General features: G+C 61.9%; 5 protein-coding genes across 6 annotated transcripts; 1 reads left to right on the top strand and 4 right to left on the bottom strand.

Annotated features, from left to right (window-relative positions):
* Positions 1 to 39: 39 nt before the first annotated feature.
* Tmem150b (transmembrane protein 150B) lies at positions 40 to 3,040 on the bottom strand. The gene is made up of 6 exons (XM_090321943.1): positions 2,787 to 3,040; positions 2,286 to 2,345; positions 2,141 to 2,208; positions 1,781 to 1,908; positions 1,220 to 1,403; positions 40 to 323 (listed from the first exon to the last, which is right to left on the bottom strand). The coding sequence occupies exons 1-6, from the start codon at positions 2,852 to 2,854 to the stop codon at positions 40 to 42; spliced, it is 792 nt and encodes a 263-aa protein (XP_090178069.1). The 5' UTR covers positions 2,855 to 3,040.
* Positions 3,041 to 8,031: 4,991 nt separating this feature from the next.
* On the top strand, positions 8,032 to 13,283 carry Kmt5c (lysine methyltransferase 5C). Of its 2 annotated transcripts, XM_090322952.1 has the most exons (9): positions 8,032 to 8,147; positions 9,532 to 9,742; positions 9,880 to 10,045; positions 10,301 to 10,410; positions 10,610 to 10,773; positions 10,871 to 10,890; positions 11,698 to 11,834; positions 11,925 to 12,109; positions 12,230 to 13,283. In XM_090322952.1, exons 2-9 carry the CDS (start codon positions 9,633 to 9,635, stop codon positions 12,733 to 12,735), a joined length of 1,398 nt encoding a protein of 465 aa, XP_090179078.1. In that variant the 5' UTR covers positions 8,032 to 8,147; positions 9,532 to 9,632; the 3' UTR covers positions 12,736 to 13,283. The 2 variants fall into 2 exon arrangements, with proteins under 2 accessions (XP_090179078.1, XP_090179079.1); XM_090322953.1 differs by lacking the exon at positions 8,032 to 8,147 and having other exon boundaries at positions 8,154 to 9,742; positions 12,233 to 13,283.
* A 664-nt stretch (positions 13,284 to 13,947) lies between these two features.
* On the bottom strand, positions 13,948 to 15,156 carry Cox6b2 (cytochrome c oxidase subunit 6B2). The gene is made up of 4 exons (XM_090322981.1): positions 15,043 to 15,156; positions 14,832 to 14,955; positions 14,191 to 14,291; positions 13,948 to 14,106 (listed from the first exon to the last, which is right to left on the bottom strand). The coding sequence occupies exons 2-4, from the start codon at positions 14,938 to 14,940 to the stop codon at positions 14,053 to 14,055; spliced, it is 264 nt and encodes an 87-aa protein (XP_090179107.1). The 5' UTR covers positions 14,941 to 14,955; positions 15,043 to 15,156; the 3' UTR covers positions 13,948 to 14,052.
* A 215-nt stretch (positions 15,157 to 15,371) lies between these two features.
* Garin5b (golgi associated RAB2 interactor family member 5B) lies at positions 15,372 to 19,480 on the bottom strand. The gene is made up of 11 exons (XM_090321942.1): positions 19,402 to 19,480; positions 19,163 to 19,320; positions 18,906 to 19,060; positions 18,572 to 18,830; positions 18,401 to 18,422; positions 18,201 to 18,265; positions 17,963 to 18,057; positions 17,818 to 17,870; positions 17,654 to 17,730; positions 15,798 to 17,453; positions 15,372 to 15,602 (listed from the first exon to the last, which is right to left on the bottom strand). Exons 2-11 carry the CDS (start codon positions 19,313 to 19,315, stop codon positions 15,372 to 15,374), a joined length of 2,766 nt encoding a protein of 921 aa, XP_090178068.1. The 5' UTR covers positions 19,316 to 19,320; positions 19,402 to 19,480.
* Positions 19,481 to 21,043: 1,563 nt separating this feature from the next.
* Il11 (interleukin 11) lies at positions 21,044 to 23,431 on the bottom strand. Its single transcript, XM_090322977.1, has 3 exons — positions 23,384 to 23,431; positions 23,133 to 23,294; positions 21,044 to 21,615 (listed from the first exon to the last, which is right to left on the bottom strand). The coding sequence occupies exons 1-3, from the start codon at positions 23,411 to 23,413 to the stop codon at positions 21,445 to 21,447; spliced, it is 363 nt and encodes a 120-aa protein (XP_090179103.1). The 5' UTR covers positions 23,414 to 23,431; the 3' UTR covers positions 21,044 to 21,444.
* Positions 23,432 to 25,380: the final 1,949 nt, after the last annotated feature.

Here is a 25,380-nt window from a genome sequence, read left to right as displayed (position 1 = left end):
GTGACACGTCTGTTAACTCCAGGGCAGAATCGGACCCCCTCACACATGTTGGGAAACCCCCACGGGGTCGTCTTGGGGACAGCTGGCTGACAGCTCCGTTTCTCCTCCCAGTGACAGTGCCTGTGTGAAGAGGGTTCCCAGAGTCTCGGGGGAGGCCAGCGGCTGGGGCTGGGGCTGGGGCTGGGGCTGAAGGCACAACCTGCAGCCATCCAGAACAGAGAAGTCCACGGCAAAGAGGCCAAAGAGGAGGAAAAGCAGCATGGCCACAGCCCACTCGCAGGCGGCCAAGGCTGACCGCAGACTCAAGGAATGCAGGACGAGCACTTCACATCAAAGTCAAGGGCCAGACACCACCCTGAAGGGCCCAGGAGCCCAGCCCACTTGCTGTGTGACCTTGAGCCGGATCGAGGTCATGTCTAAGTTTGCAGGGGTGTCTACTTGTCCTTTGAGTGGTACCCAGGCTAGCCACCAGCTCAGTGACAGTCTTCTTGCCTACTTTCTCTGCAGGGATTCTAGGTCTTTCTGTTCTGGTGGCATTGTCCTTTGTGGGGGGGAGGGTACTGGCCTTAAACCCAGCACCTGACATTCCATCCTTTAGTTTTTCACTCAAGGCTGGTGCTCTATCACTTGAGCCACAAGTCTGCTTCTGGCTTTTTGGTGGTTCATGAAGCTAAGAGGTACACAGACTTTCCTGCCTGGGGTGAACTGAGATCTTCAGATCTCAGCCTCCGGAGCAGCCAGCTGAAATTACAGGCATTCTGAAATATTCTCCCTTTGTGCTGCCTGCTGCCTGCCACTAATTCCATAAGGACCCGGGACAAAGGGCCTTGGACCAGAGGCTTCCTGTGCGAATTTGCTTCTGCTCTCACACCCCTGGCCGGGCTTCATGCCTTCTAGGGGGACAGGCAGTGCCCCAAACTCTGCCTTTTATGCATCTCCCTAGTATGCTCTGTGCGGCATGCCAGGCACAGATCTCAGCACCTCACGGATGCCGTCCTAGTTGAGCCTCACAACTGTCTGAGAATTTCAGAAACCCCCTGGAAGTTTGGGGAAATCATATGAAGAGAAGGTTCCGTGGCAGGCGCGAGACTCCAGATCACTGCTTCCCTCGAGGAAGCTGTGGTCCCAAGTGAGAAAGGCCCAGCGCCCTGGAGGGACACACAGCCAGGGCCGGGTGATGATGAGCCCCCGGTCCGGACCCCAGGCCCAGGAAGGATACTGGCCCCCATGATCGCCGTACAGAGGCTACACAGGCCCAGGCGCAACCAGGCCATCCAGGGGGCCCCAGGCTGCGGCAGGCCCTTCACCAACCAGGAGAGGAAGATCTGCAGCCAGAAGTACACGGTACCCATGATGAAGGCAAGGAAGGCCCCGGTCATGTGCGTGGGCTTCTGGTTCCTTTCCTGGGGAGAAGGAGGAGAGTTGAGAGGAAGTCTGCAGCAGGATGAGAAGATCAACCGGGGCAGGTGGTGGGGGTATAGACCTGACCCAGCTAGGTTAAATGAGTGCCTGAGCTCCTAGCTACACGGGAGGCTGAGATAGGATCGTAGTTCCAAGCAAGCCCAGGCAGAAAAGTCTGAGACTGCATCTCAGTGGAAGAAGCAGGACGTGATGGGGCCCTGGAATGCCCACGAGTCACATGGTGGAACTACAAGTCCCATGAGGCCTTGCAACCCCCCCACCTCCCTCCCACTAGCTGATCTGGGCCACAAGGAATGCAGGGAGTCGAAGTCCACACTCTATTGGCCAAATCCGGGTGGGCGCCCAGTGACGGCCTCACCTGGAAGTTGCCAGTTATGGAGGTCCCCAAAGCGCACAGGATCCCAGACCACAGGGTCAGCTGGTTGAGCCACGTCGGGACACCCCAGTCTCGGAGCTGGTGGTAACGCACAATGCAGATCCAGATGACTGAGTGAAAAGCACAGGGAGGGGTGGGAACCACCTCAAGGACCCCAGCAGAGTCGGTGGGTGGTGGTGCAGAGTGAAATGGCCACAGCCGGTGACTGGAGCCAGAGGCTCGGATGTGAGGGAGGCAGGGCTGCAGGTCCCGGACTTGTGGATGTGAAGGCGGACGAGCTGGGTTTACGCGGTGGCTGGGTCTGAGGGAGGAGGCCGGGGCGGGCAGGACGGGAATACATACCCATCGCGGCTCCTGTGTTGAGGACTTGGCTGAAAACGCAGCTCTGGGGAGGGAAACTGCCGCAGTTGCTGCAGAAGATGGGAGGTCACCCTGTGGTCATCTCCCCAGTCCCCATCGCCGCTTTCCTCCCCACCCCCATGACCACCTGATGAAGGGGAAGTCTCTGGAGAGGTCCACATCCTGGTTGATCAGGGCCATAGCAAAGCTGTGGTGGAGAAACATCCTGGCGTGAGTAGGGGGCATTCAAGGACCTTCCTCCAGTCAGCCAAGCTCTTCACAGACCGGAGGGTCCAGAACCCAGCCTCCTCCCTCACACCGGAGGGTCCAGAACCCAGCCTCCTCCCTCACACCGGAGGGTCCAGAACCCAGCCTCCTCCTCACACCGGAGGGTCCAGAACCCAGCCTCCTCCTCACACCGGAGGGTCCAGAACCCAGCCTCCTCCCTCACACCGGAGGGTCCAGAACCCAGCCTCCTCCCTCACACCGGAGGGTCCAGAACCCAGCCTCCTCCTCACACCGGAGGGTCCAGAACCCAACCAGCCTCCTCCCTCACACCGGAGGATCCAGAACCCAACCTCCTCCCTCACACCGGAGGGTCCAGAACCCAGCCTCTCATCTGAGCAGCCCTGTGGGCCTCAGAACTCACACAAGCCAGATACCACCAATGGCCCACAGTGCCAGGAAGATGGGCACAAGAGTCAGGTGGCCCCACATGCTGCCTCTCGTGGAGGAAAAGGGACCAGCAGCCTCCTCTCAGAATGGCAGGCGACTGGCAGACCTAGGTGTCTCCCATGAGACTGCATTGGCTTCGGGCAGGAGCAGTGAAGAGAGGTGGAGTCTAGCCGTGGCTCACGAGCACCGTCCTTTATCTTTTCTGTCGTCAGTCCTCATTCTCAGGGTGTCCACTCCCAGTTACGGACTCCCCGGGACCCTCACCTCCTCAGGCTCTACCTTCCTAACTTTCCTGGTCTGTCTAAGGCAGGATGGCAGCTTCCAAGTAGAAAAGGACAGGGTTGGGTAGGGCCAGGGCGGATGGGAGGGCCAGTCCACCAAGGCAAAGTCCAACCTCAGCAGCCAAACTGACAGGTCAGTTCCTAAAGGACCTCGCCCTGAAATCACCACTTCCGGTCTCCTCAACCCCAGCAGTCAACACACCAGGTTTGGGGGTGCCCCTAACTTCCTTCTTCTAGTTTTGTGAGTTCTCCCTCTAACTGCCACCCCTTATCATCCTCAGGACCCAGAAGCTTGGGCCTCCAGTGCCTCTGTTCTTTGTCTTGGCGACCCCAGACGGACCCCCTCTGCCCCTCCTTATCCTAATGCTGTGTGGGGGTGCAGTTCCCACCCATCTGAGGCCACAGCCTTGGATCTGAACCTTCACTTTGCTCCAGGGGCCAGTCCAGGCCCTCCTGTCAGGCTCCCTGCTTTCTGGGTGGGGTTTCTGTCCTCCTTTGGAGGGCCCCAGTGGCCCTGCCTCCTCCACTCCGTTTGCCTTCCCTTACCCCTTCCTTCCCCGCCTCCCCCCACCCCCAGTCCTGGGGCTTCAACTCAGGGCCTGAGCACTGTCCTTGGGCTTTCTCCAGGCTAGCCACTTGAGCCACAGCATCACTTCTGACTTTTTCTATGTGTATGGTACTGAGGAATTGAACCCAGGGCTTTGTGCATGCTAGGCAAGCACTCTACCACTAGGCTACACTCTCAGCCCAAGACCTTTTGGTAGTTAGTGGAGATAAGAGTCTCTAAGGACTTTGCTGTCCAGGTTGGCTTTGAACTTTGATTCTCAGATCTCTGCCCTCTGAGTAGCTAGGATTACTGGCCTGAACCACTTGTACTAGGGGCTCCCATGTGTCTGGATCAAGCTTTCACTTTTCTTTCTTTTTTTTTTTTTTTTTTTTTGCCAGTCCTGGGCTTGAGCTCAGGGCCTGAGCACTGTCCTTGGACTTTCTCAAGGCTAGAGCTCTACCACTTGAGCCTCAGCACCACTTCTGGCTTTTTGCTATGTATGTGGGGTACCGAGGAATCGAACCTGGGTCTTCATGCATGCTAGGCAAGCACTTTAACTACTAGGCCAAACTCCCGGCCCCCCCCTTTTTTTTAACATTTCTGGGACTTGAACTCAAGGCTTTGAGCTTGCTTAACTTCCTTGCTAGATTAGGCCCTTACCACTTGAGTCAAGGCTCCAATCCCCAGAAGTCTGACCCATTAGTAGCTTAAGAACAGTAATTGTGGGCTGGGAGTTTGGCCTAGTGGTTAAAGTGCTTGCCTAGCATGCACAAAGACCCCCATTCAATTCCTCGGTACCACATACATAGAAAAAAGCTGAAAGTGGTGCTGAGGCTCAAGTGGTAGAGCTCTAGCCTTGAGAAAGTCCAAGGACAGCGCTCAGGCCTTGAGCTCAAGCCCAGGACTGGCAAAACCAAAACAAAACAAAACCAATAGATGTACAAAGGGCTGGTTCAGTTCCACCGGTCAGATTGTGAGGACACTGTCTCTTGGGCAATGTTGCCCCTTCCCGCACTCTCCCCATCCATCTCCATCACAACCGCCTCCTCAGGTTATGTTGTTGAGCTTTTACACATTGCACATGCAATAGAATGACTGTACTTGCCCTTCTTTCTCCATCCCCTTTTCTAGCACAGTCTATAGCTCCCCCACACCCACCCCTGCCTCCTGCCTTAGGGTGCTAGGATCCCCCATTTGCTGCCACCCCAAAACATTCTTGGTCTGTAGGCTCTGGTAAATCGCAGTACATCTTCTTCTGTCTCCTGCACCTGTTCCCAAACACCTGTTTTGTAGAGACAGTCATGAGCCTGGAAAGAGGCTTGCAGGTCAGACTGAACTAGAAATGTCAGGGACTTATTGAGGGTGCTGAAAGATAAAAAGACCAAGCCTGGGGTGGCAGGGGGTGCTGCAGGATGGGGGCGTTGAAGGACTGACCGCCCCAGGTCAAGTCGAACACCAAGGGCTTGACCCTAGGCAGGTCATTTCCACCTTGGCCTGCCTGGAGCATTGCATTCTGGATCTGACCCAGGGCCACTCCCCTTGGCTCCCAAGAGACCATAGACTTGTTTTTTTTATTCTTCTATTTCCTCCAGTTTAAACCTGACCTCAACTCCACTTGCTCACAGAACCCCCATTCCTGCTGGAAAGTTGCTTGTCATTCACGGCTGCAATAAACAGTCATTGCCTGTCGTCAGGTTGAGTCCAGGCTGTTCTTCCACCCACAGTCCCCTAACAGGGATCATGCTATAGGTGTTTTTGTTGTTGTGTTGTTTTGTTTTCCAGTCTTGGGGTTTGATCGCTGAGTCTGGGCTCTGTCTCTGAGGTTTTTTTTTTTTTTTTTTGCCAGTCCTGGGCTTGAGCTCAGGGCCTGAGCACTGTCCTTGGACTTTCTCAAGGCTAGAGCTCTAGCCCTTGAGCCTCAGCACCATTTCTGGCTTTTTTCTATGTATGTGGTACCGAGGAATCGAACCTGGGTCTTCATGCATGCTAGGCAAGCACTTTAACCAGTAGGCCAAACTCCCAGCCCCTCTGTCTCTGAGTTTTTGAGGTCTGACTTTTTCTGTGTATGTGGTACCAGGGAATCAAACCCAGGGCTTCAGGCATGCTAGGCGAGCACTCTACCACTAAGCCACGCTCTTGGCCCAGTGCTGTAGTTTTTGAAAGCTCAGGTCCAGGGGCAAATCCAGATTTCCCAAAAAGGAATCTTGAACACCAGAGGCAGGTGAGTGGCTGGGAGGGAGGGGTGGGGGAGGGGATTGCAGGACAGATGTGAGGTTTTCTCTGGGGACCATAAAAAACATTTTGGAAGTGGACAGCAGTGATGATTGAGTAACAATTGTTTATTCTGGTACAAGACGCAATTGGATTGTACACTCACTACAGCAGTGAATTTTGCCTCCAAGGAAACAATAGGACATTGCCCTGAGATGTGCAACTCTGACTAGGTGTGTTAATATGCTTTCTTCCATTTGGGACTTTACAGTCTCCACCACAGGCCTTCAGCTTGTATCTCTATTCCCCAGCCACATCAGCCCAACGCCTGGCACCCAGACCTGAACTCCACCCTGCCCTTCACAAAGAAAAGAGAACTCTGAAAGTGGCACTGTGGCTCAAAGTGGTAGAGCGCTAGCTTTGGGCTGAAGAGCTCAGGGAGAGTGCCCAGGCCCAGAGTTCAAGCCACATGAGGTGAAGTCGTCTGGGAGGGGGAAGAAAAAAAGAAAAGGGAACTGTCTCTGAGTTGCTCCAGGGTCAGTCTGCATTCCCGCTCTTCACCCAGACCTGAACTCTGCCCTACCTACATACTGTCTTTGGTGACTGGCAGAGACCTCCTGCCTCAGGTCCTGGATGGCTTACGGGGGCCTCTGAATCAGGACCAGTGTTGTTTTTCCCTCTCCTGGGAGGAAGATGCCTTGTGGGCCTCAGCTGGCAACAATGCCCTTTCCCTGTATGTGACTGTGTCCGTGTGGTCTTCTGGGATGGGTACTTCAGGGTAGAAATGACCGAGGCTGGCTTGGAACCAGGAGCCTCAGACCTCAGCCTGCGGAGTAGCGAGGGTCACAGGCCTGAGCCTCTGGAGCTTGAGCTCAGGGCCTGGGCGCCAGTCCAGCTCAAGGCTGGAGCTCGACCGCGCCAGCCGCACACAGCTCCGCTTCCAGTATTCCGGTGGTAAAGTGGAGGGGGAGTCGCACGGTCTTCACTGCCTGGGCTGGCTTCGAACCGCGATCCTCCGACCTGGGCAGCTCTGCGGGCCGGCGTGCGCCAGGGGCGGCTCGGGCCGGTCTTCTCCGGTCGGTTCTTCCCGCATCCATCCCGGGCACCGTAACAAAGAACTGGCCGCCCCGCGAAGCCAAGGAAAGCACAGCGAAGTGGGTGGAAAGCAGAAAGACTGCCGGCCCCGGGCGTGGGCGCCGGGGGTCCCCGGGCGTGGGCAGAGGCCTGGGCGTGGGCACCGGGGGTCCCCGGGCGGCCCCGGACGTGGGCATCGGGGGTCCCCGGGCAGCCCCGGGCGTGGGCATCGGGGGTCCCCGGGCAGTCCCGGGCGTGGGCAGCGCCCCGGGCGTGGGCACTGGGGGTCCCCGGGCGTGGGCAGCGCCCCGGGCGTGGGCACCGGGGGTCCCCGGGCAGCCCCGGGCGTGGGCAGCGCCCCGGGCGTGGGCACCGGGGGTCCCCGGGCGGCCCCGGGCCGGTCGCGCAGGAAAATCCCCCTGCGTACTCCACTGCACACGCACGTCTGACACCGAGCGAGGTAATTGGGAGCTGGAGGGCAGGGGAGGAGAACACTGCAGCCAGGCGGGGCTGTCAATAAAGTTCGGTCGCCTTGGCAACCCCCGGTCTCGGGGGGCGGAGGCGAGGGAGGCGCGCGCGCTCTTTCTTCGACCCGGCTCCCGGCGGTCCCAGGTTTCTTCCCCGCGGCTGAGCGGCTGAGAAAGAACAGGGAAGCGGAGATTCCACGGTGAAGAGCGCAGACCTTAGCCAATGGGAGGATGGGCCGTACTGAAACCAACCAATCACAGCGTGATAGGCCGTCAGAGCCCGCCCTCTCCCCATTTGGACTTAGATAACTCGACCCTGCCCGAGTATCTTTCGGAGCGACGGCACCTTTGGCCAATGAAGGCGTTGATGAATGGGGAGGGTGGGGCGGAGGAGGCGGGACGAGTCTCCATGGTGACGGCTGACCGACAGCAGCTTGAACCACTGGCAACAGTTCATTGGGCTAATTGGCAGCGCGGGTGTGGCGGGGTTTTGTTGGAGCGCCGATGGGGGGGCTGGGAGGGAGGGGAAAAAGAAAGATTAGACCAATAGGCGCGGCGCGAGCTCCATAGCAACCGAAGAATGGCAGTGGGCTTAGCCAATAGGCGGCTACGGCGGCCGTGGCCGAGCGGGACCTGGAGGCTGCGGGGAGCCGGTGCGACCCGGACTGGCGGAGATCAGGAGCAGGCAGTGGGTGGTGCTGGTGGCGGCAGCGGCGTGGGCGCCCGAGAAGGAGGAGGAGGAGGAGGAGAAGCGGGTGAGGGGCGGCGCGGGGTCGGTCTCGGGGCCCCATCTCGGCCCCCGCGCCTCCCGGTCGTCCCCCCAGCCCGTGCTCGCGCCCGGGACGCCCAAGTCTCCGGGCTCCTCGGTTCCACGGCCCCCTTCCCTGTACTTTTCTTCCTGAGCCCCCGGCGCCTCTCCCCGACCTCCCAGCCAGAGGTCTCCCCCGGGACCGGCCCTGCACCCCAAGCTTTTCCCTGACCCCCCTCTCCCAGCCCCGGGCCCCCCGACTGCTCTTGAGCCCCAGGCCTCCCTCCCCACACCCCGGCCGCCTCCCTGACTCCACCTCTGGGCCTTCCCCTGACCCCTGTCTTCCGTCCCCCACTCCCCAGGGTCCTCCCTGACCCCAGCCTCCCCACCTTCTCGACCTTCAGATCCCCCTAGGCCCCGCTTCCTTTCCTGGACCTCTTCCCGTCGCCTCCTCCTTCTCCTCCCTGGACCCCCAAGCCCTTTCCGAAGTTCTCTCCTGAGATTCGCAGGACTTTCTCCGACCCTGTTCTGGATTCTCCAGCCCTAACCTGTTTCCTCTGGCCTGGATCCCCAGGCCTCTCCCAGCCCTTCCTGAACCCCTCCCTGCCCCGGGCTGCTTCTCTTTGTAGTCTCCCTCGGTCACACTCTGCCTGGCTCTGTTTTGTCTTTACCGTCCTGCGGCTCGGGGCTTCCCCCAGCTCTGCTGGGCTTTGCCGGTCCTTTGGTTTGCCTCCAGCCCTCCTGACCCTTCCAGATCTCTCTTCCAGCAGCTACCCCTCTCCCAGGGCACAGGTGGGCCTGAGGCTCCCTGTATGCGGGTTAGGGTTTGCTTTGTTTATCTTAATTTCTTTTTTCTTTCCTCTTCCTTTTTTTTTTTTTTCTTTTGACCTGTTCTGTCTCGCCAGCCTCCCCCCCACCATAGCTTTTGTCTTCAGTCACCCTCTACCTTGGAGAGGGAGCAGGTGCTGGGTCCCTCTTCCAGTCTCTTCTCCCTCCCCTGGGCTGTCTGGGGCTTTGCCCAAGCCTCCCGACCAGGTCTGAGGGTGGCTGGGGATGGGAGGAGAGCAACTGGGCAGGCAGGAAGTGCAGCCTGATTTCCTTGGTGAGTGCTAAACCTTTGGGATTATCCCAGACTGCCAATTAACCCACCTTCCCTGGGCCCCTGGGAACTTGCCTCCACACATGTGCTCAGTGCCAGGGCCCTGAAGGTGGTAGTATACCCAGGAGGCTGTGTGTGTTGAATTGGCCTCTGCCCAGCCACCGGAGGGGCAGGTGGGGCCAGTCACCGCCCTGCCTCTCCGGTGGGTTTCCACGATCACAAGTACTTGTTGCCGTGTCATCCTCACACAGAGCCCTGCGAGTCAGCCTTGTTCTCTGGTTGTGTGCCACAGATGAGCAGATGGCAGGGCCTGCTGGCCTCCCTTGCAGCCTCTGAGTGGCACAGGGCGCGGCCCCTGCTCTGTGCCTGAGGCAGCATGATCTTCAGGGCACCATGGGCCCTGACAGAGTGACAGCCCGGGAACTGTGCGAGAACGATGACCTGGCCACCAGCCTGGTCCTCGACCCCTACCTTGGCTTCTGTACCCATAAGATGAACATCAGGTGAGCGTTCTGGGGCCAGGGCCTGTCCGGGACACCTTTCCTTGTGCTCTGGTGCCCCTCAGCCGGTCCTGCAGCCCCAGGTGGGGTTGGGACTGGGCTGGGAAGGCCCTGGGCCCCAAGCCTACCTTCTCCCCCAGCCCCATGCCTCCCCTGCCGCGCCAGCACCACCTCCGCGCCGCACTGGAAGCTTTCCTGAGGCGGCGGGACCTGGAGGCTGCATACCAGGCCCTGACACTGGGCGGCTGGAAGGCCCACTACTTCCAGAGCAGGGGCTCTCGTCAGGAGGCTGCCCTCAAGACCCACGTGAGGGAGCCCCTCCCCCTCCCACCTGTGCCCCCACCCTGCCCTCAGAGGTGCCAGCCCCAGGGCTCCTGCCCTGCCCAGCCCTTGGGACAATTGAGGTCCCTCCCAGGATGGGGGAGGGGTGATTCCTGAGATGGAGTTCAACCTCTTCCTTTGACAGATGAGGCCACAGAGTCCCTAGAGGAGATAAGAGGCCCTCCACTGCAGGCTCTGCCCCTCCTCAGACCCCACCCCATGCCTCACCCCCCCCCCCAGGTGTTCCGCTACCTCCGTGCCTTCCTGCCAGAGAGCGGCTTTGCCATCTTGCCCTGTACGCGCTACTCCATGGAGACCAATGGGGCCAAGATTGTGTCCACCCGGGCTTGGTGAGGGGGCTGGGAAAGGAGGTGGGGTTCCTGTGGAGGAGATGGGCTCTAGAGGGATGTGGTGGATTTGAGACAGGAGGACGCAGGGCCTGGCACTGTTCCCCCGGAGCCTGCCCCACCCTCCTATAGCTTCTGGGTGAGAGGCCCCCCCCATCAGCACCCCGAGGCTGTGAAGGCCCAGAGCCCGGCCTCTTGACAGGAGGAAGAACGAAAAACTGGAGCTGCTGGTGGGCTGCGTGGCTGAGCTGCGCGAGGCAGACCAGGGGTTGCTGAGGGCCGGAGAGAATGACTTCAGCATTATGTACTCCACCCGAAAGCGGAGCACCCAGCTGTGGCTGGGCCCAGCGGCCTTCATCAACCACGGTGAGCCCCGTGGGGAGGGCGGGCGGGGGGGACCAGGGGCTTCCCCCTCCCTTCCTCAACGGCTTCTCTTCTCTCTCCCACACCTGCTCCGCTCCAGATTGCAAACCCAACTGCAAGGTGAGACTTACAGCCTGGGAGGAATGAGCACATGGAAACTGAGGCAGGGGGTGTTTCTGGTCAGTAAAGGGCCCAAGCCCAGTCAGTGGCTTGCACTTGGCACCCCAGTTGCTCAGGAAGCTGAAAATTTAGGTTCAAAGCCAACCTGGGAAGGGATGTCCAGGAGACTCTGATCTCCAGTTAGCTGCTAGAAAACTGGAAGTACAGCTGTGGCTCAAAGCGGTAGAGAGCTAGTCTTGAGCAAAAAAAGTTCACGGATCGGGAGGCGGTGAGGGGAGGGAAAGGGGACAAAAACATGAGAAGGGGTATCAAGGTTCGAGAAGTGATGCACCCATTACCTGACAAATGTATCTATACATTATCTGGACAATAAAATCCAATTAACACAAAACAAAAGCTCAGGAACTGTACCTGAGTTCAAGCCTAATATATATGCATGTACACGTGTACACATATGTATACACACAGACACACATCGGGCTGCAGAATGGACTCACACAGACCTCAGGGAAGGGGAGTTGTCCTCGAGGGCAGGGGAGAGCTTGGCCCCAGGTTGTCCAGCCAGTGCACAGTGCAGTTGGGAGCGGTGGTTGCTGTCCCTGTGTGCCCCAGGTGGTCAGCTTAGCTCATCCAGCAGGGTTGTGGACACCGTTGAGCAGGCCAATCATGAGAGGGACAGGCCACGGGCAAGGCAGGTACTGCTGTATGGTGCGGTGGCTAAGCTGTGGCCTGAGTCCTTAGAGGACCCCGAGAGCAAGCCGGGCTGTTCTGAGACCCTCGCCAGGTGCTGAGCAGGCTTGGCCCCAGTTTGTGCCCACAGACGGGAATGCAGCCTGTGTGAAAGTGCTCCGAGACATCGAGCCGGGGGATGAGGTGACATGCTTCTATGGCGAGGGCTTCTTTGGAGAGGAAAACGAACACTGCGAATGCTACACGTGCGAGAGGTGGGCGTGGCCAGGGCAGGCAGGGCCAGCCCTGAGGCTCAGGGGTCCCTCTGGCCCTGAGCATCCAGCAAGGCTTCTTGCCCTCCCCAGGAGGGGTGAAGGAGCCTTCCGACTGCAGCCCCAGCATCCTCAGCTGCCTCCACAGCCCCTGGACAAGTACGAGCTGCGGGAGACCAAGCAGCGGCTACAGCAAGGCCACGACGGTGGCCAGCAGTGCCAGCTGAGTCCACTGGCCTGTACCCACCTGTCCCTGCTGCGCCGAGACCCCTTCTGTGGTGAGCAAGGGGTGCCGGGGACCCCGCCCCTTCTCCTGGGTGCCCTTGCGAGGAGCCTCTGCCGGGACCCTGCTCAGCCCAGCACTCCTCTCTTCTTTCTTCCCCTCCTGGACCCCACAGCAGCCTGCCAGCCCCTGCACCTGCCGCCTGCAGGCTTCCACCTGGACAGTTTGCCCCTCTGGCTCCAATGGCTGCCCCAGACCCAGCCCCGGCCACGCCCCCGGAAGCGCCGGCGACCCCGGCTCCCCCCAGCCCCAGAGCGCCCTGTCCTCCCCATCGCCCGTGTCTCCCTGCACCGGTGGGGAGGCTGTGGCCCCCACTGTCTCCTGCAGGCTGATGCCACAGTGGCCCTGGACCAGCCTCCTCGCACCCGCTGCATTTCCCAGGAGGACTGGCACTGGGCCCTGCGCTACGGGCTGCCCTCCGTGGTGCGTGTCAGCCTTCACCGCCTGGCCTCAACCTCACCAGCTGCCCTTGCCCCTGCCAGGACCCTTGACCCCGGCCCCATCCCTGTCCCCATCCCCAAGCAGGCCCTGGCCTTTGCCCCTTTTGCCCCCCACAAGCGCCTGCGCCTGGTGGTCAGCCATGGCTCCATTGACCTGGACATCAACAGTGATGAGCCATGACGGGCTGGCTGTGGGGTCTGCCTCCTGGCCCCGCCTGCAGGGAGCCCGGCAGGCACTCAGCACCGCTCTTCAGTGTGAGCTGGGGTTGGTTAAGGACCCCTGGGTGGGGGGGAGAAGTCCCTCACAATTTGTGACTGCTGACCCCTGAGCCAACCCAGCCTGGAGCCCTGGCCGTTCGGTATGCCTCACCCCCATCTCAGGACTGCAGGGGCCCCTTCCTCCCCAGGGAGTCAAGCCATAAAGGGGTGGGGGCCACCCATGGCATCTCCCCAGAGCCCAGGCCTCACAGCAGGGAGCAGATTGGCCCTTAGCGCTGCAACTGTCTGGAGGGAGGTGGGGGAAGCAGGGGGCACATCACCACCCCTTGTGGTCTCAGGGAGGCCAGGTGCAACCTCTCCTTTCTCATGGTGCTATCCCTGGTGCTACTGGGTGTGGGGGCTCCTCCCCACACCTGGATGGGTATGCTGGAGATTGGAAGCACTTGAACTTTTTTTGGGGGGGGGTGTCGGTCATGGGGCTTGAACTTTTTATTAAAACCTTGTTATAAGCAGTGCCTTGGAAGTATCTGATCGGGGTTTATGTTTCAGGGGATGTTGGAGGGGATTGTAGCACTGGCTTTGGCCTGCCTTCCTGCCTTCCTTCGTGGAGCAGACCCCCATTATCAGAGGCAGCAGTGTTAGCATAGAAGAAGAACAGAAAGGGCTCCACTCAGACCCCCAAGAATTATCGGCTAGGCAGTAGGAGACATTAGCTGAGAGCCAGGCATGGTCGAGTTCACCTGGTATCCTCATCAGCCTCCTGGGAGGCTGGCCGAGCAAGTCATGAACCCTGCCTCAAAAACAAAAGGTTTGGGCTCTGGAAATGTGGCTTATGGGTGGAGTGCTGGCCTTGAGCAAAAGAAGCTCAGGAACAGTGTCCAGGCCCAGAGTTCCAGCCTCAGGACTGGCAAGAAAAACAATAAAACAACAAAAGGGGGGCTGGGAGTATGGCCTGGTGTAGAGTGCTTGCGTAGCATGTACAAAGTCACAGAAAAAGCCTGAAGTGGTGCTGTGGCTCAAGTGGTAGACCGCTAGCCCAAGGACAGTGCTCAATTCCCAGGACTGGGGAAAAAGGAAGGAAGTAAGCAACAGCAAGAGGGTTGGAAGCGCAGCTCAAGTGGTAGACCACTTGCCTAGCAAGTCCGTTGTTTGATAAGGGGAGCAGGAAGAAGCATCAGCAGCTATGTAATTTTATTTCTGCATTAGAGACTGCAAAACCGAGGTCGATCGGGTGTCTGGGACAAGACGCGGTGCCCCAGGGTGGTGGCGGCTGGCTCGCTCAGATTTTACCCGGGAAAGTCCCATCCTTGATCTGCTCCGTCCAGCGCTGCACCTGGGGAAGGCAGGAAGCAGGGCGCCGGCTCAGCCCCAGCCCTCGCCCTCATCTGCGCCCTCCAGCGCCCCTCCGCGGGCTCACCCAGCTGGTGGGGCACAGCGCGTGGTACACGCGGAAGTAGTACTCGCAGGGCTGCGTGCTTTTCCCCCGCCGGTTCATGTTCTTCAGGCAGCGGTGGTAGTCTGGGGATGGGCGCGGGGCGGGGTCACCGCGCAGGCCACGCCCCTCCCCGCTCGCCTTCCATTCAGGCTCCTCCTCTAGGCCCCGCCCCTCCCCAGGCCACGCCCCTCCCAGCTCTTCTGCCATCCAGGCTCCTCCTCCGGGGCCCGCCCCCGCCCAAGCCACGCCCCTCCCCGTTTTCCTTCCATCCAGGCTCCTCCTCGGGGCCCCTCCCCCGCCCAGGCCACGCCCCTCCCCGCACACCTTCCATCCAGGCTCCTCCTCGAGGCCACGCCCAGGCCACTTCCCTCCCAGATCTTCTTCCATCCAGTCTCCTCCTTGGGGCCCCGCTCCCGCCCAGATCACGCCCCTCCCCGCACTCCTTCCATCCAGGCTCCTCCTGGCCCCGCCCCCTCCCAGGCCACGCCACGCCCCGCCCCCAGACCTCGATCGCGCCTGGTCCCCACCCCAACGGTCCCGCGACTCTTCAGGTGGGCTTCCCCTTCCCGTCTCCCCTCGTCCCGCGGCCCGGCTCCCCTCAAACCTGGCTCCCCGGGTCTCACCCAGGAAGTTCTGGTAGCAGTTGCGGGTCTGGTTCTGGTTGGGGAAGCGCGGGTCAAAGGGTGGCGTCCAGTTTTCCTTGCGAGGCATCGGGGCTTCCACATCTAACATCCACGGACGAGGGTCCTGCGGGGCGGAATGGGGACCTCCGTGGGACCTAAGGGACGCCCCTCGCTCCGGAGCCTACCGTGAACCCCACCTGTCGGCCCTTACCAGGCTGCGGTCCTTCAGTCACTGGGTCAGCTGGGCCTGCGGTGGCAGGTGTGGTCCCTCGCGTCCGAGTGGGGGCGGGGTCGTCACCCACCGCGACCCCCGGGCCGGATTGGCCGGGACCTCAGGAACCCGGGCCAATGGGAGCCGCCGGGCGGGCTCGAGGGGCGCGGCCCGCGGAGGCCCCGCCCCCTGGGGGGGGAGCCGGGCCGGCGGACCCCGGCGGGACCCGCACACGCATGCGCACACACCCTCCCAGGTAGCGAGGCGCGACTCGGGCTGAGTCTCAGGCGTTTAATGCCCGGGCGTCTCCCCGCCCCCTCCCCCCGCATCTACACGGCTAGACAGCTCCGCTCTCCCCGGGGCTCGTCCCGTCCGGCCTCTCGGCGCGCTCGCTTCTTACGGTCGGGCGCCCAGCACCCCGGGGCCTGTGGAGGAAGGGGCAGGGGGTGGGCGCGGTCCCGGCCGCAGGCCCTCGCGGGTGCCGGGGTCTCCGGGGTCCCGGGTGCCTGGCCCCGCCGGCCGCGCTCCTCGGGACGGTCTGCTGACAGGGCAGCGGCAGCCTGCTAGTTCACGTGGAGGAGACGCTGGCTGCAGGGGCGAGAGAGAGAGAGAGAGAGAGAGCGGGGCGGGGTGGGCGGCCCGGCGGGGCGGGGCGGGGCAGGGCGGGGAGGCGGGGCGGGGGCGGGGCGGGGCGGGGCGGGGAGGTTGACGGGGGGCGGGGGGCGGGCGGCCCGGCGGGGCGGGGCGAGCTCTACCCACGCCTTTCTCCGGGGGCCGCCGTGGCTCCGCCCCCTGGAGCAGCCGCGCTCCCCGCGTACTGACGCGGAGGGGTGGCGGAGTGAGGCCCTGGGGTCAGTCAACAGCAGACCCCCGGAAAGCGGGGGACAGAGCGCGGGCCAGGGATTGGACCTGACCGCTGGCTGCCAGGCAGAGTACCTGGCTGAAGGACGAGAGGGGCCTGGCCCCTCCTCTCTCTTCTTCTTGGGGGGCGCCCTGGAGGCCGGGGGTTCTCGTGTCAGGTCCTCCCACGCGGAGGCGGGCAGAGGGATGGGACCTTCAGACTTGGTGACCGCCTGGGTGTCTTCAGGTGTCTTTGGGCTCCCGGCCCTGGGAGGCCCCACTGGGTCCCTCAGTGGCCGGCGGCCCTTCCACTGCTTTAAGTCCTCCTCCCAGCTCAGGGACTGGTCCCCAGTGGGTGACTCCGCCAAAGACAACTGGCTGGGACCCAAGGGCAGGTCAGCTGCGGGCACGGGGAACGTCTGGGAGTCCACTGAGAGCCAGGAGGACAGGGCGAGCTCGGCGGGCTTTGGGTGCTCCTCTTTGGAGCTGGCTGTGATGATCAGCTTGGCGAGAGTGATCCCCTCCACTGAGAAGGGTCCGTTGTGCTCCTGGAGGGGGCCCCTGACCACCACCTCCTGGGTCTTGACCCACCGCTGCCTCTGCTCTATCCCCTTGGACTTCAGGTTGGGCAGGTCCAGCAACACCTCCTCCTTCATCTTGTGGACCGTGCTCTCCACCTTCCCCCGGCCCTCCCTGTCCTCCAGGGCCCGCTCCTGAGTCTGGCTGATCAGGAGCTCCTTGGACTCCTTGGCTGTGGTGTGGAGCAACTCCAGGGACCTTGTTCTGGTCCTCATCTCCACCACCTTCCTTCCCTGGGTGCCCCAGAACACCACTTGTCCAGATTTCCCTTTAGACTGGTCTTTCTCCGGCTTGTCACTTGCAGGAATGACCGCTGCCGGGGCCCCCACACCAGCAGGGGCCAGGTCCCCGGGCAGAGGTGAGGCCAGAGGCTTCTGTGATGGGATGGGCGGGACCAGAGGTTCCTTCTTGGGGGCAGGGGGTGCCAGGGGCTTCTGGGGCATAGCAGGTGCATGCAGAACCTTCTGGCGTAAGAGGGGGGGCTTCTGGGTCAGGGCAGGGACAGCAGGGGCCTTCGAAGAGGGGTTTAGTAGGGCTGGGGTTTTCTGGGGTACAGCTGATCTAGCTGGGGCCTTCTGGACCAGAGCGAGGGGAGGCGGGGCCTTCTTGGGCGGCCCAGGCACAACTACCATCTTACGGGGCTGCTCTTTGGCGAAGGGCGCCCGGGAGGCTGATGGAGCCTTCTGGTGGGGCTGAGGCCTCTGGCCCTGAGAGCTTTTAGACATAGCCTTTTTGCTTGACCTGAGGGGAGAAGAATGGGGTGGGAAGAGGTGCAGGGCAGGAGAGCAGGGATGGCCGCTCAGGGAGGAGGTGGTCATGGTGCTGGACTCAGGGTCTATGAGGTCTTCAAAGTCCTGGTGCCAGAGGAGCATGTCCAGGTGGTCACAGGACTCTATCAAGGGAAGGTTAGCCCTGTTGCTGGAGACACAGTGTAGAGGAGTCTCGATCAAGTCTCGCTGGCTTGCAGCTCCCTCCGAGTCAGATGCGCAAGCCTGTGGACAAGGTGGGCATGGTCAGTCCAGACTCCCTCCGTCTCAGTGGTCCAGGCCCAGCTCTTCTCAGGCCCAAGGGGTCTGGACCGCAGCCTCCTCCCTCCTACCCGGGGGTCCAGATCCCAGCCTCCTCCCCCAGGCCTCTAGGCTCCAGGAATGTAGCAAGCAGCTCTCCCCCAGCCTCCCACAGTGTGGCTGGCCTTGGAGGAAGACTGTGATTGGTTGATGGTACTGGAAATGATGCTAAAGATGGTGCGGATGGTGACGCTGGTCTTGTCTGTGGGGAGACACCGGCCTGAGTCCCTTGAGGACAGGCTCAGAGCCGCCACAGGTCCACCCGTGGCAGAGGAAGGGAGTTTGTTACCTGGAAGCTGGATCTGCGTGATATTCCTGTCGGATCTGGCCTCTGAGTGTAACCTGTTGGAGTAACGTCACCACAGGAGGTTGGTGGCCCCTACCCAGAGCCCTGTCCTTGCGTGCACCCCCAGGGCAGGAGCCCCCTTGCTCACTGGTTTTCCGTGGCTTTCTTCCTAATGTCAGCACGTTCCAGCCTCGGCCACATGGCTGGCACTGACTCTCCCACAGACTGGGACTTGAAGTTGCGCTTGAGGGTTGGATGGGGAGGGGAGGGGAGGGAATGGTCAGAAGTGGGGTAGTCCTGGCCTCCACCCCTCAGGCCTGCCGGGCCAGCCACCCTTGGCCTCCCCCCACCCCCGCCACCTGCCAGGCCATGCCAGCTCAGCCCACCTTGACCTTCTTTTGCTTCTGAGTAGCTGATATCTTATAAGGAAACTGGGGCATACACGCCCTCTCTGGAAAGAGAGGTGCAGAGATGTGAGTGGAGATGGAGGGCTCAGAGCCCAAGTGTTGGGGTTCTGACCCCCAGAGGAGGGGTGCTGGTGTGCAGAGGGCAGAGGCCCCTGGCGGATGGAGCAGAGTCTTCTCACCTGTGGAGTCCTGCTGGTGCACCTGTTGTCAGGGAGGCGCGGTCAGGAGAGGCCGCCCTGGCCCTTCCTCCTTCCTCAGACCCCCCCAGGCCAGCAGTCCAGCCCCCCAGCTCCTTTCCCTGCAGGGGCCGGAGAGCAAGCACCGCGAGATCCGTCAGGATGGGGTCGCACCTGCAGGCGCCAGGTGGAGGCCGGTGCCACGCCCAGGGGCTGATCCAGGGCTGGGGAGTGCAGGGACCTGGGGGCCCAGGTGGTGGCCGGCTCCCGAAGCAGGTTGATGAGGTAGATCCAGCGGTCAAACAGGAAGCCCACCTCGTGGTCCGGCGCGTCCAGCTCCAGGTAGTAGTAGCGGCCAGTGACCAGGCGCAGCTTCAGGCGCCAGTTGTGAATGTCGTGGACGTAGAGGTGGACGAGATCCAGCGGGATCATCCTGAGAGGCGGGAGAAGGCCAGCTGGAGCTGGCGGCGGGGGTGGGGAGGGGGAGGGCGGGGGGGCGGGGAGGCACCTGGACAGCAGCAGGCTGGCGTGGTCCTGGCCCTCGGGGGGCCTCGCGATGAGCAGCGTGTCAGGCAGCACCAGGCCAGGCAGGGAGGCCGCCACGCCCATGGTCAGGCGGTTGGCTCTGTGGTGCACGAACACGGGATCCCCATTGTTGGTCACCTGGGGGGGCGGGGGAGCCGGGGCTGGGACCAGTCCTCACTCTGGCTGCCCTCAGCCACCCTCCCGCCACTCCTCAACCCCCGGGGCTGGGGAGCTGGGGACCTGGACAAAGTTACTCTCGAACATGGGCAGTGGGCGGAGGGGCAGGTACTCTCCCTGCTGCAGCGTCTTCTGCAGCTCGCCCAGGATGGGGACCCATCGCAGGTGGGGCTGGGTGGGCGGCGGTGTGCGCCGGACGTTCCACAGGCGGTTCATGGTGGCTGCGGGAGCGGGGGGGTCAGGGACCTAGGGTCTGGGTGTACCCCAGACTCCCACCCCGCCCCCCCTCCCCCCAGCCTCACAGATGCCAGGGCTCAGCAGTCACAGAGTGGCTTTTTCCCAGGACGGGAGACTTGGCCAGCTGTGGCCATGGCCTTGCAGGGGGCAGCACAGAGCTGTGGGAGGAGCCTATGGCAGGGGCTTTGTGACCTCACTGGACACACAAGGACCTTTCCTGGGAACTCCCAGCACATGGCCTGAACTCTTGAGGGCTGGGCAAATCAGAACCCCATACTCAGAGTGGACACCTCACCCCCACATTCAGGACAGCCAGGACCCCCTCGAGGCTCGTCAACCAAGGGGTTTCCATCCATTGGTGGCATCTCTTCTGCTGGACCCCTCTGTAGACTCAGGATAAAACTTAAACTCCTGCCCAACCTCAGTTTCCCCATGGAAATGGTCCTTGAGCATTGGACTGTAAAGAAATGGACAGGCCAGGCCAGCATGGTGGATTCCATACCTGTTACCCCAGCACCCAGGAGGCAGAGGCAAAAGAGCTGTCATCCTAGGGTAGCTTAGGAAGCCAAGAGCTGGGGACGTAGCTCAGTGTCGGATGCTTGCCTGGTGTGCCCAAGTCCCCAGGTCCCTCCCAGCCACCCCACTCCAAGTCCAAATCGCAGAGACGTCGCCTTTGGGGTGAGTGGGGTAGAGCCGAACCTCGGTTTCCTCTTGCTGGCAGTGCAGCCATCTCAGCCTCAAAGGTGAAACAGCACTTGATGCAGGGAAGTGGGAAGGGCCAGAGCAAGGGTTCAAATAAAGGGAAGGCTGTTCCCTACGAACCCTTGGTAAAATCTGTGGGGGCTGGGAGCGTGGCCTTGTGGTAGAGTGCTTGCCTAGCATGCACGAAGACCCGGGTTCCATTTCTCGGTACCACATATACAGAAAAGGCTGCGGCTGGTAGAGCTCTAGCCTTGCGAAGGCCCAAGACCAGTGCCCAGGCCCTGAGTTCAAGTCGAGGACTGGCAAAAAAAAAAAAGTTGTTTGTAGAAATGGGAGGCTGGGTTTTTTTGACATTCTAAAAATGTTTATTCTTTTTAAATGTGTCACATAAAATACAGTCATGGTAGAAATTCTGAAAAAATACAGAGAAGCACAATGAAAGTTCACTGCAATCCCACCCTGAGACAGTCAGTGCAGCTTTCTGCTGTGTGTGTAAAAAGTCCCCACAGGTGGAGAGAAACAGGAGCGGTGGTGGACAGCATCTTTGGTCTTCTCTCGGGAGTGACCCTGTCTAGGGGCAGAGGCCTCCTCCCATCCTCGCCTTGCCCGGCCAGAGTTAGTCAATCCCCCATCATCCCTTGCGGGTAGAGGTCAGCTTCTATTTGCCATCCTGGACACTGTCAAAACGAACCACCTCAAGCTACAAAGCAGCCAGTCATGGGATGCCCTTCTGGAACCTTCCATTAAATATTTATCAGGGGCCTCTGATGTGCCGGACACCAGATGAGGCACAGGCACGGTCGACATGGTGTCCTGGGAGCCAGGCTCCTCTCCCTTTCTCTGCCCTAAGAAGCTCTGCCTCCTGTCACCCCAGAAACCCCAGCACCCAGGCCTCACGCTTCCAGAGAAATCATGCCAGGTGGATGATGTAGAGCAAATAGAATCCCTTTTCTCTGTCTCACAAAGGTCTGTCTCTCTCTCTCTCTCTCTCTCTCTCTCTCTCTCTCTCTCTCTCTCTCTCTCTCTCTCTCTCGTACAAAAACCCAGGCTTTCTTGTCCCTTCCCTCCCCTTCCTAATATAAAAAGTAATTGTTTAATAAATAATAAATGAGCCTGCCCAGGCCCACAGGGAAAGGAGCCAGGAAGCCTCTACAGAAAGATCCAAGAATCCAGGATCCTGGTTCCCTCCTCCACGGGTACGCAGGAGTCTACCGGCTGTCCCACTCTGTAAATAAATAAGTATAAATAAGGCACAGGTGTCCCCTCACCCAGGGCTCCTGGAGGGCTGTATCTAACTAGGTGGGAGGCATGGGGGGCCATCTGCCCTGACTGCCACCCCCGCCCTGTGCTGAAATAAATAAATAAATAAGGTCTGGTGTTGCAGGACAATGGTGGCTTTGGGTCAGTCACAGCCGGGTCTTCAGCAGCAGCAGGCCTCGTACAGCCCAGTCCAGCGTCAGATGCAGCCCTCCAAGGACGGCATGGGCTGCCCGGATGCTCCCCCACGGCGATGCAGGGGGCCCCATAGGGGCCAGTGACTGGTCTGCAGGTGCCTGGGGCAGGGCCAGGTGGGATACCTGTTAGAAAAGAACGAGCCCAGTAAAAGATGGGGGTGGAGCACAGGAGTGGGGCCCAGGCTCGGAGGGGCCAGCAAGGCTGTGTATCTGCAATGTCTCTGCAACAGGCCCAGTGTGCAGGACTCTTCTGCCCGGCGCCTAGTGGCTCAACACCTGTAGTCCTAGCTACTCAGGAAGCTGAGATCTGAGAATCGAGGTTCAAAGCCAGCCCAAGCAGAAAGCCCGTAAGACACTCATCTCTACTTAACCACTAGAAAATCAGAAGTGGAGCTGTGGGTCAAATAGTAAGGCACGAGTGTCAAGCCAAAAAAGCTCAGGGGCAGTGCCCAGGCCCTGAGTTCAAGTCTCAGCACACACACACATTGAAGCTGAGGTTCATAAGTTGCCATCTCAAAGCCTTGCTTCTAGTATCAAGTTTTGGGGTTGGGTATTTGCTGGGTGAGGTGGGGACCCCTCAGGGAGTTGGTGCTAGAATCTTAGAGCCTGGGATCCTAGGTGAGAGTACTGGAGTTAGCTTGTGTTTCTGGGACCAAACCCAGGGATTCATGGGACGTGGAGCACGGCACTGGAACTTGAGGTCAGCTTTAGAAAACCAAGTCAAGACTTTGGGTCTCTTAGCCAGGTGCTGGTGGCTCACGCTTGTAATCCTAGCTACTCAGGAGGCTAAGATCTGAGGATCCTGGTTCAAAGCTAGTCAGGGCACAAAAGTCCAAAGGACTCTTATCTCCCAGTAGCCACTGGTGCTGTGGTTCAAAGTGGTAGAGTGGTAGCCTTGAGCTGAAGAGCTCAGGCCGAGTCCAAGCTCCAGGACCGAACAAAATTAAAAAAAAAAAAGACTCCGGTGTGGGGTCTGGCATTTTGGAAGTCGATGTGTTGGGGTCTGCAGAGCTTCCAGTCAGGAGCTCATGTTTCAGGGACTGTTTGCTCATTTCCTAAAAAAATGGGACACCAGGCCCTCAAGATTGGCTGCAGGGCTGCCAGTTTGAGAGCTCAGGGTTCTTGGGATCAGCTGGGTCAGGTCTTGCTTTTGGGGTGGGGAACAGGGCTGGGGCTGAGCTACCCGTGATCTCCAGGCGGGATCTGGGGTCTGTGGTCTGCAGGTGGGTCCTGGTTTGTGTCTCAGGATTGCTTAGAGCCTCGGGTGTGTGTGTGTGTGCGTGTGTGTATGTTGTGGGGGGGGGGGCCTGGGATGTCACAATCTCAGGAATGGAACAGTGTCATCTCAGAGAGGACCACGTGTGTGCCTGCGTGTGCGTGCGTGTGTGTATGTTGTGGGGGGGTGGGGGGGGCTGGGATGTCACCATCTCAGGGATGGAACAGTGTCATCTCAGAGGGGAATCTGGGGTCCTGGGGGCCTGGAAGCCTGTGTGACTTGTCGGCAGGATTCTGGACCCGGGTGTGTCAGGGTCAGAGCTCGGGTCCGAGGTCTGGCTTCCAGAATGCACTAGGACCCTGGGGTGTCAGAATTCAGCCTCGGCCGCGCAGGCCTGGGGGTCAGAGCTCGTGCCAGGCCATACCAAGAGCTGCAGCCGCCGCAGGAGCAGGTCCAGCCGTGCCTGCAGGGCTCCCAGCTCGGGCTCCAGGGTCCGCAGGGCAGGGCCGCCCGCCCGGCGCAGCCACTGCAGGTGCCGCAGGTAGGACAGCAGGTCCCCTCGCAGCCTCGGCAGCACCCCTGGCAACTGGGGACCACCACGGGGGGGTTAGGGAGCCCGGCCGCTCCTCGGCCCGCCCTCCACCCGCGTGGCTGGCCTCGCCGCCCCATCCCTACCTGCAGGGCCCCCAGGGCCCCGGCGCTCATGGCCAAGGTGGGGAGGGAATCCAGGCTGTGGTCCCCGTCGGCTGGGAACTTGTCCCTCTGCGGGAAGAGGCTGTGAGGGACCCGGCCCGCGCTCAGGCCGGGCGCCCCTCCACAGCCCAGCCCAGCCCCGGGCTGGGGCCCCGGCCCGCCCGGCCGCAGGGTCTCCTCTCCTACCAGCTGTGCAGCCAGCTGCCGGGTGTCTGCCAGCAGCGAGCGGGTGAGGAGGACGGCGCTGTCCACCTCGGCCCGGGGGTCTGCGGGCGCTCGGGGGGCGCCGGGGGGCGGCCCGGGGCCGACCACCCTGTGCGGCCAGAGGCTCATCACCACCAGGACCAGGCGGCAAACACCTAGGGCAGAGGGGGAGAGAGCTCAGGCCGGCCGACCCGGGGGTGGAGGAGGAGGAGGAGGAGGAGGAGGGGAGGGGGAGGGGGAGGGGGAGGAGAGGAGGAAGAGGAGGAGAGGAGGAGGAGGAGGCTGGGCCAGGACCCCGGGTCTGGGGAGGAGGAGGAGGAGGCTGGGTCTGGATCCTGGGTCTGGGGAGGAGGAGGAGGAGGAGGCTGGAGGCTGGGTCTGGATCCTGGGTCTGGGAGGAGGAGGAGGAGGCTGGGTCCGGACCCCGGGTCTGGGGAGGGGGAGGAGGAGGAGGAGGCTGGGCGCCGGGCAGGTCGGCAGCCCGGGCGGGCTCCTCTCCCTCCCTGCCTCTGGCTGCCCCGCCCGTCGGAGCAGACGCGGCCCCGGGCGGGTAGACGGGCCGGGCGTCTCCCGTCCGCCCCCGGACGCCGGAATCTGAGCCCCGGGGCGGGGCGCGGGGGGAGGCACAGGCCAGAACCTGCCCCCTCCCCGGCCGCCCGGGAGCCCGCGGAGGCCCGGGGCCCGGGGACCCGACGCCGTGCGGGGCGCGGGCCGGGCGCGGAGCGGCGCACCTGGGCGGCGGGCGGACGGCGCGGGCTCCCGGGCGGCCGCCCCCCGCGCCCCGCCCCGCCCCGGCCCGCGCCCGCCGGCCAATCAGCGCCCCCGCCGGCCCGGCGCACCCCCAGCCCGCCCCGCCCCGCGCGGCCGGCGCGGCGTCGGGCGCTGCCTCGGTTTCCCGCCCGGCCCCCGAGGCTCCCCGGCCGGCACCTGTCCTCCAGCCCGCGCCCCGCGCCGCCCCCGGGCCCCGCGCCCCTCACCGTCCATGTCCCCGCAGGCCAGGGCGTCCCCGTCCGCCGCCAGGGGCCCCAGGCCAGGGCCGCGGCCGGGCAGGGGAGGCTCGGCCTGCGAGCGGCGCGCCGCGGGGAGCGCGCCCCGGGTTATATAGGGGCCGGCGGCGGCGGGGAGGGCGCCTGACACATCCTGACTCACCCTCCCTCCCCGGCTGCCGGGCCCGGGCTGCCGCGCTCAGAGGAGGGCACGGCAGGAAAAGTTGGAAAAGTTGAAAAGTGAAGTGGGGGGGTCGGAGAGGGGCGGGTGAGGTCATCGCGTCCCCTCCCTTCACCTCCACCGGCTGGGGCGGACGTGCGGCCCGGAGCTGGGGCCCGGCTGGGGGCTGGGGGGTCCGGCGGGCCCAGCGTGGCAAGAGCCCGGGCACAGACCCCTCAGCGCCATCCACACGGGGACCCCAGCTGAGAAGAGGGATGGCTGGGACCGGGAGGCTGCAGAGAGGACGCTGAGCAAACGGAGAAGGCCAGGATGCTAAAGCAGGGGGGGCACAGGGAGGCACGCATGCAGGTAGAGCCCCGACGGGGAGGCACGGAGGCAGGTGGAGCCCAGACGGGGAGGCAAGGAGGCAGGTAGAGCCCAGACGGGGAGGCAAGGAGGCAGGTAGAGCCCAGACGGGGAGGCAAGGAGGCAGGTAGAGCCCAGGCGGGGAGCCACGCAGGCAGGTAGAGCCCCGACGGGGAGCCACGCAGGCAGGTAGAGCCCCGACGGGGAGCCACGCAGGCAGGTAGAGCCCCGACGGGGAGGCAAGGAGGCAGGTAGAGCCCAGA

The sequence above is a fragment of the Megascapheus bottae genome, chromosome 31 (assembly GCF_031878675.1).
Source record: "Megascapheus bottae isolate mThoBot1 chromosome 31, mThoBot2.hap1, whole genome shotgun sequence".
In the NCBI taxonomy this organism is placed as follows: domain Eukaryota; kingdom Metazoa; phylum Chordata; class Mammalia; order Rodentia; family Geomyidae; genus Megascapheus; species Megascapheus bottae.
This window is presented reverse-complemented; position numbering and strand designations above follow the sequence as displayed.

Bases quoted from the DNA above. Each gene is read 5' to 3' on its own strand.
- Garin5b (XM_090321942.1), bottom strand. From the start codon at position 19,315: ATGAACCGCCTGTGGAACGTCCGGCGCACACCGCCGCCCACCCAGCCC. The intron at 18,831-18,905 runs GTGCCTCCCCGC...CCCGCCTCTCAG, and splicing joins GCCAGCCTGCTGCTGTCCAG to GATGATCCCGCTGGATCTCG. The intron at 17,731-17,817 runs GTAACAAACTCC...GTCTCCCCACAG, and splicing joins CACGCAGATCCAGCTTCCAG to ACAAGACCAGCGTCACCATC.
- Cox6b2 (XM_090322981.1), bottom strand. From the start codon at position 14,940: ATGTTAGATGTGGAAGCCCCGATGCCTCGCAAGGAAAACTGGACGCCA. The intron at 14,292-14,831 runs GTGAGACCCGGG...GCCCATCCCCAG, and splicing joins CTGCTACCAGAACTTCCTGG to ACTACCACCGCTGCCTGAAG. The intron at 14,107-14,190 runs GTGAGCCCGCGG...TGCCTTCCCCAG, and splicing joins CGCTGTGCCCCACCAGCTGG to GTGCAGCGCTGGACGGAGCA.
- Tmem150b (XM_090321943.1), bottom strand. From the start codon at position 2,854: ATGTGGGGCCACCTGACTCTTGTGCCCATCTTCCTGGCACTGTGGGCC. The intron at 2,346-2,786 runs GTGAGTTCTGAG...TCTCCACCACAG, and splicing joins ATTGGTGGTATCTGGCTTGT to CTTTGCTATGGCCCTGATCA. The intron at 1,404-1,780 runs GTGAGGCCGTCA...CCTTCTCCCCAG, and splicing joins CCATAACTGGCAACTTCCAG to GAAAGGAACCAGAAGCCCAC.
- Il11 (XM_090322977.1), bottom strand. From the start codon at position 23,413: ATGAGCGCCGGGGCCCTGGGGGCCCTGCAG. The intron at 23,295-23,383 runs GTAGGGATGGGG...GGTGGTCCCCAG, and splicing joins GGGCCCTGGGGGCCCTGCAG to TTGCCAGGGGTGCTGCCGAG. The intron at 21,616-23,132 runs GTATGGCCTGGC...CTTTTCTAACAG, and splicing joins TGCGGCGGCTGCAGCTCTTG to GTATCCCACCTGGCCCTGCC.
- Kmt5c (XM_090322952.1), top strand. From the start codon at position 9,633: ATGGGCCCTGACAGAGTGACAGCCCGGGAACTGTGCGAGAACGATGAC. The intron at 10,046-10,300 runs GTGAGGGAGCCC...CCCCCCCCCCAG, and splicing joins AGGCTGCCCTCAAGACCCAC to GTGTTCCGCTACCTCCGTGC. The intron at 12,110-12,229 runs GTGAGCAAGGGG...TGGACCCCACAG, and splicing joins GCGCCGAGACCCCTTCTGTG to CAGCCTGCCAGCCCCTGCAC.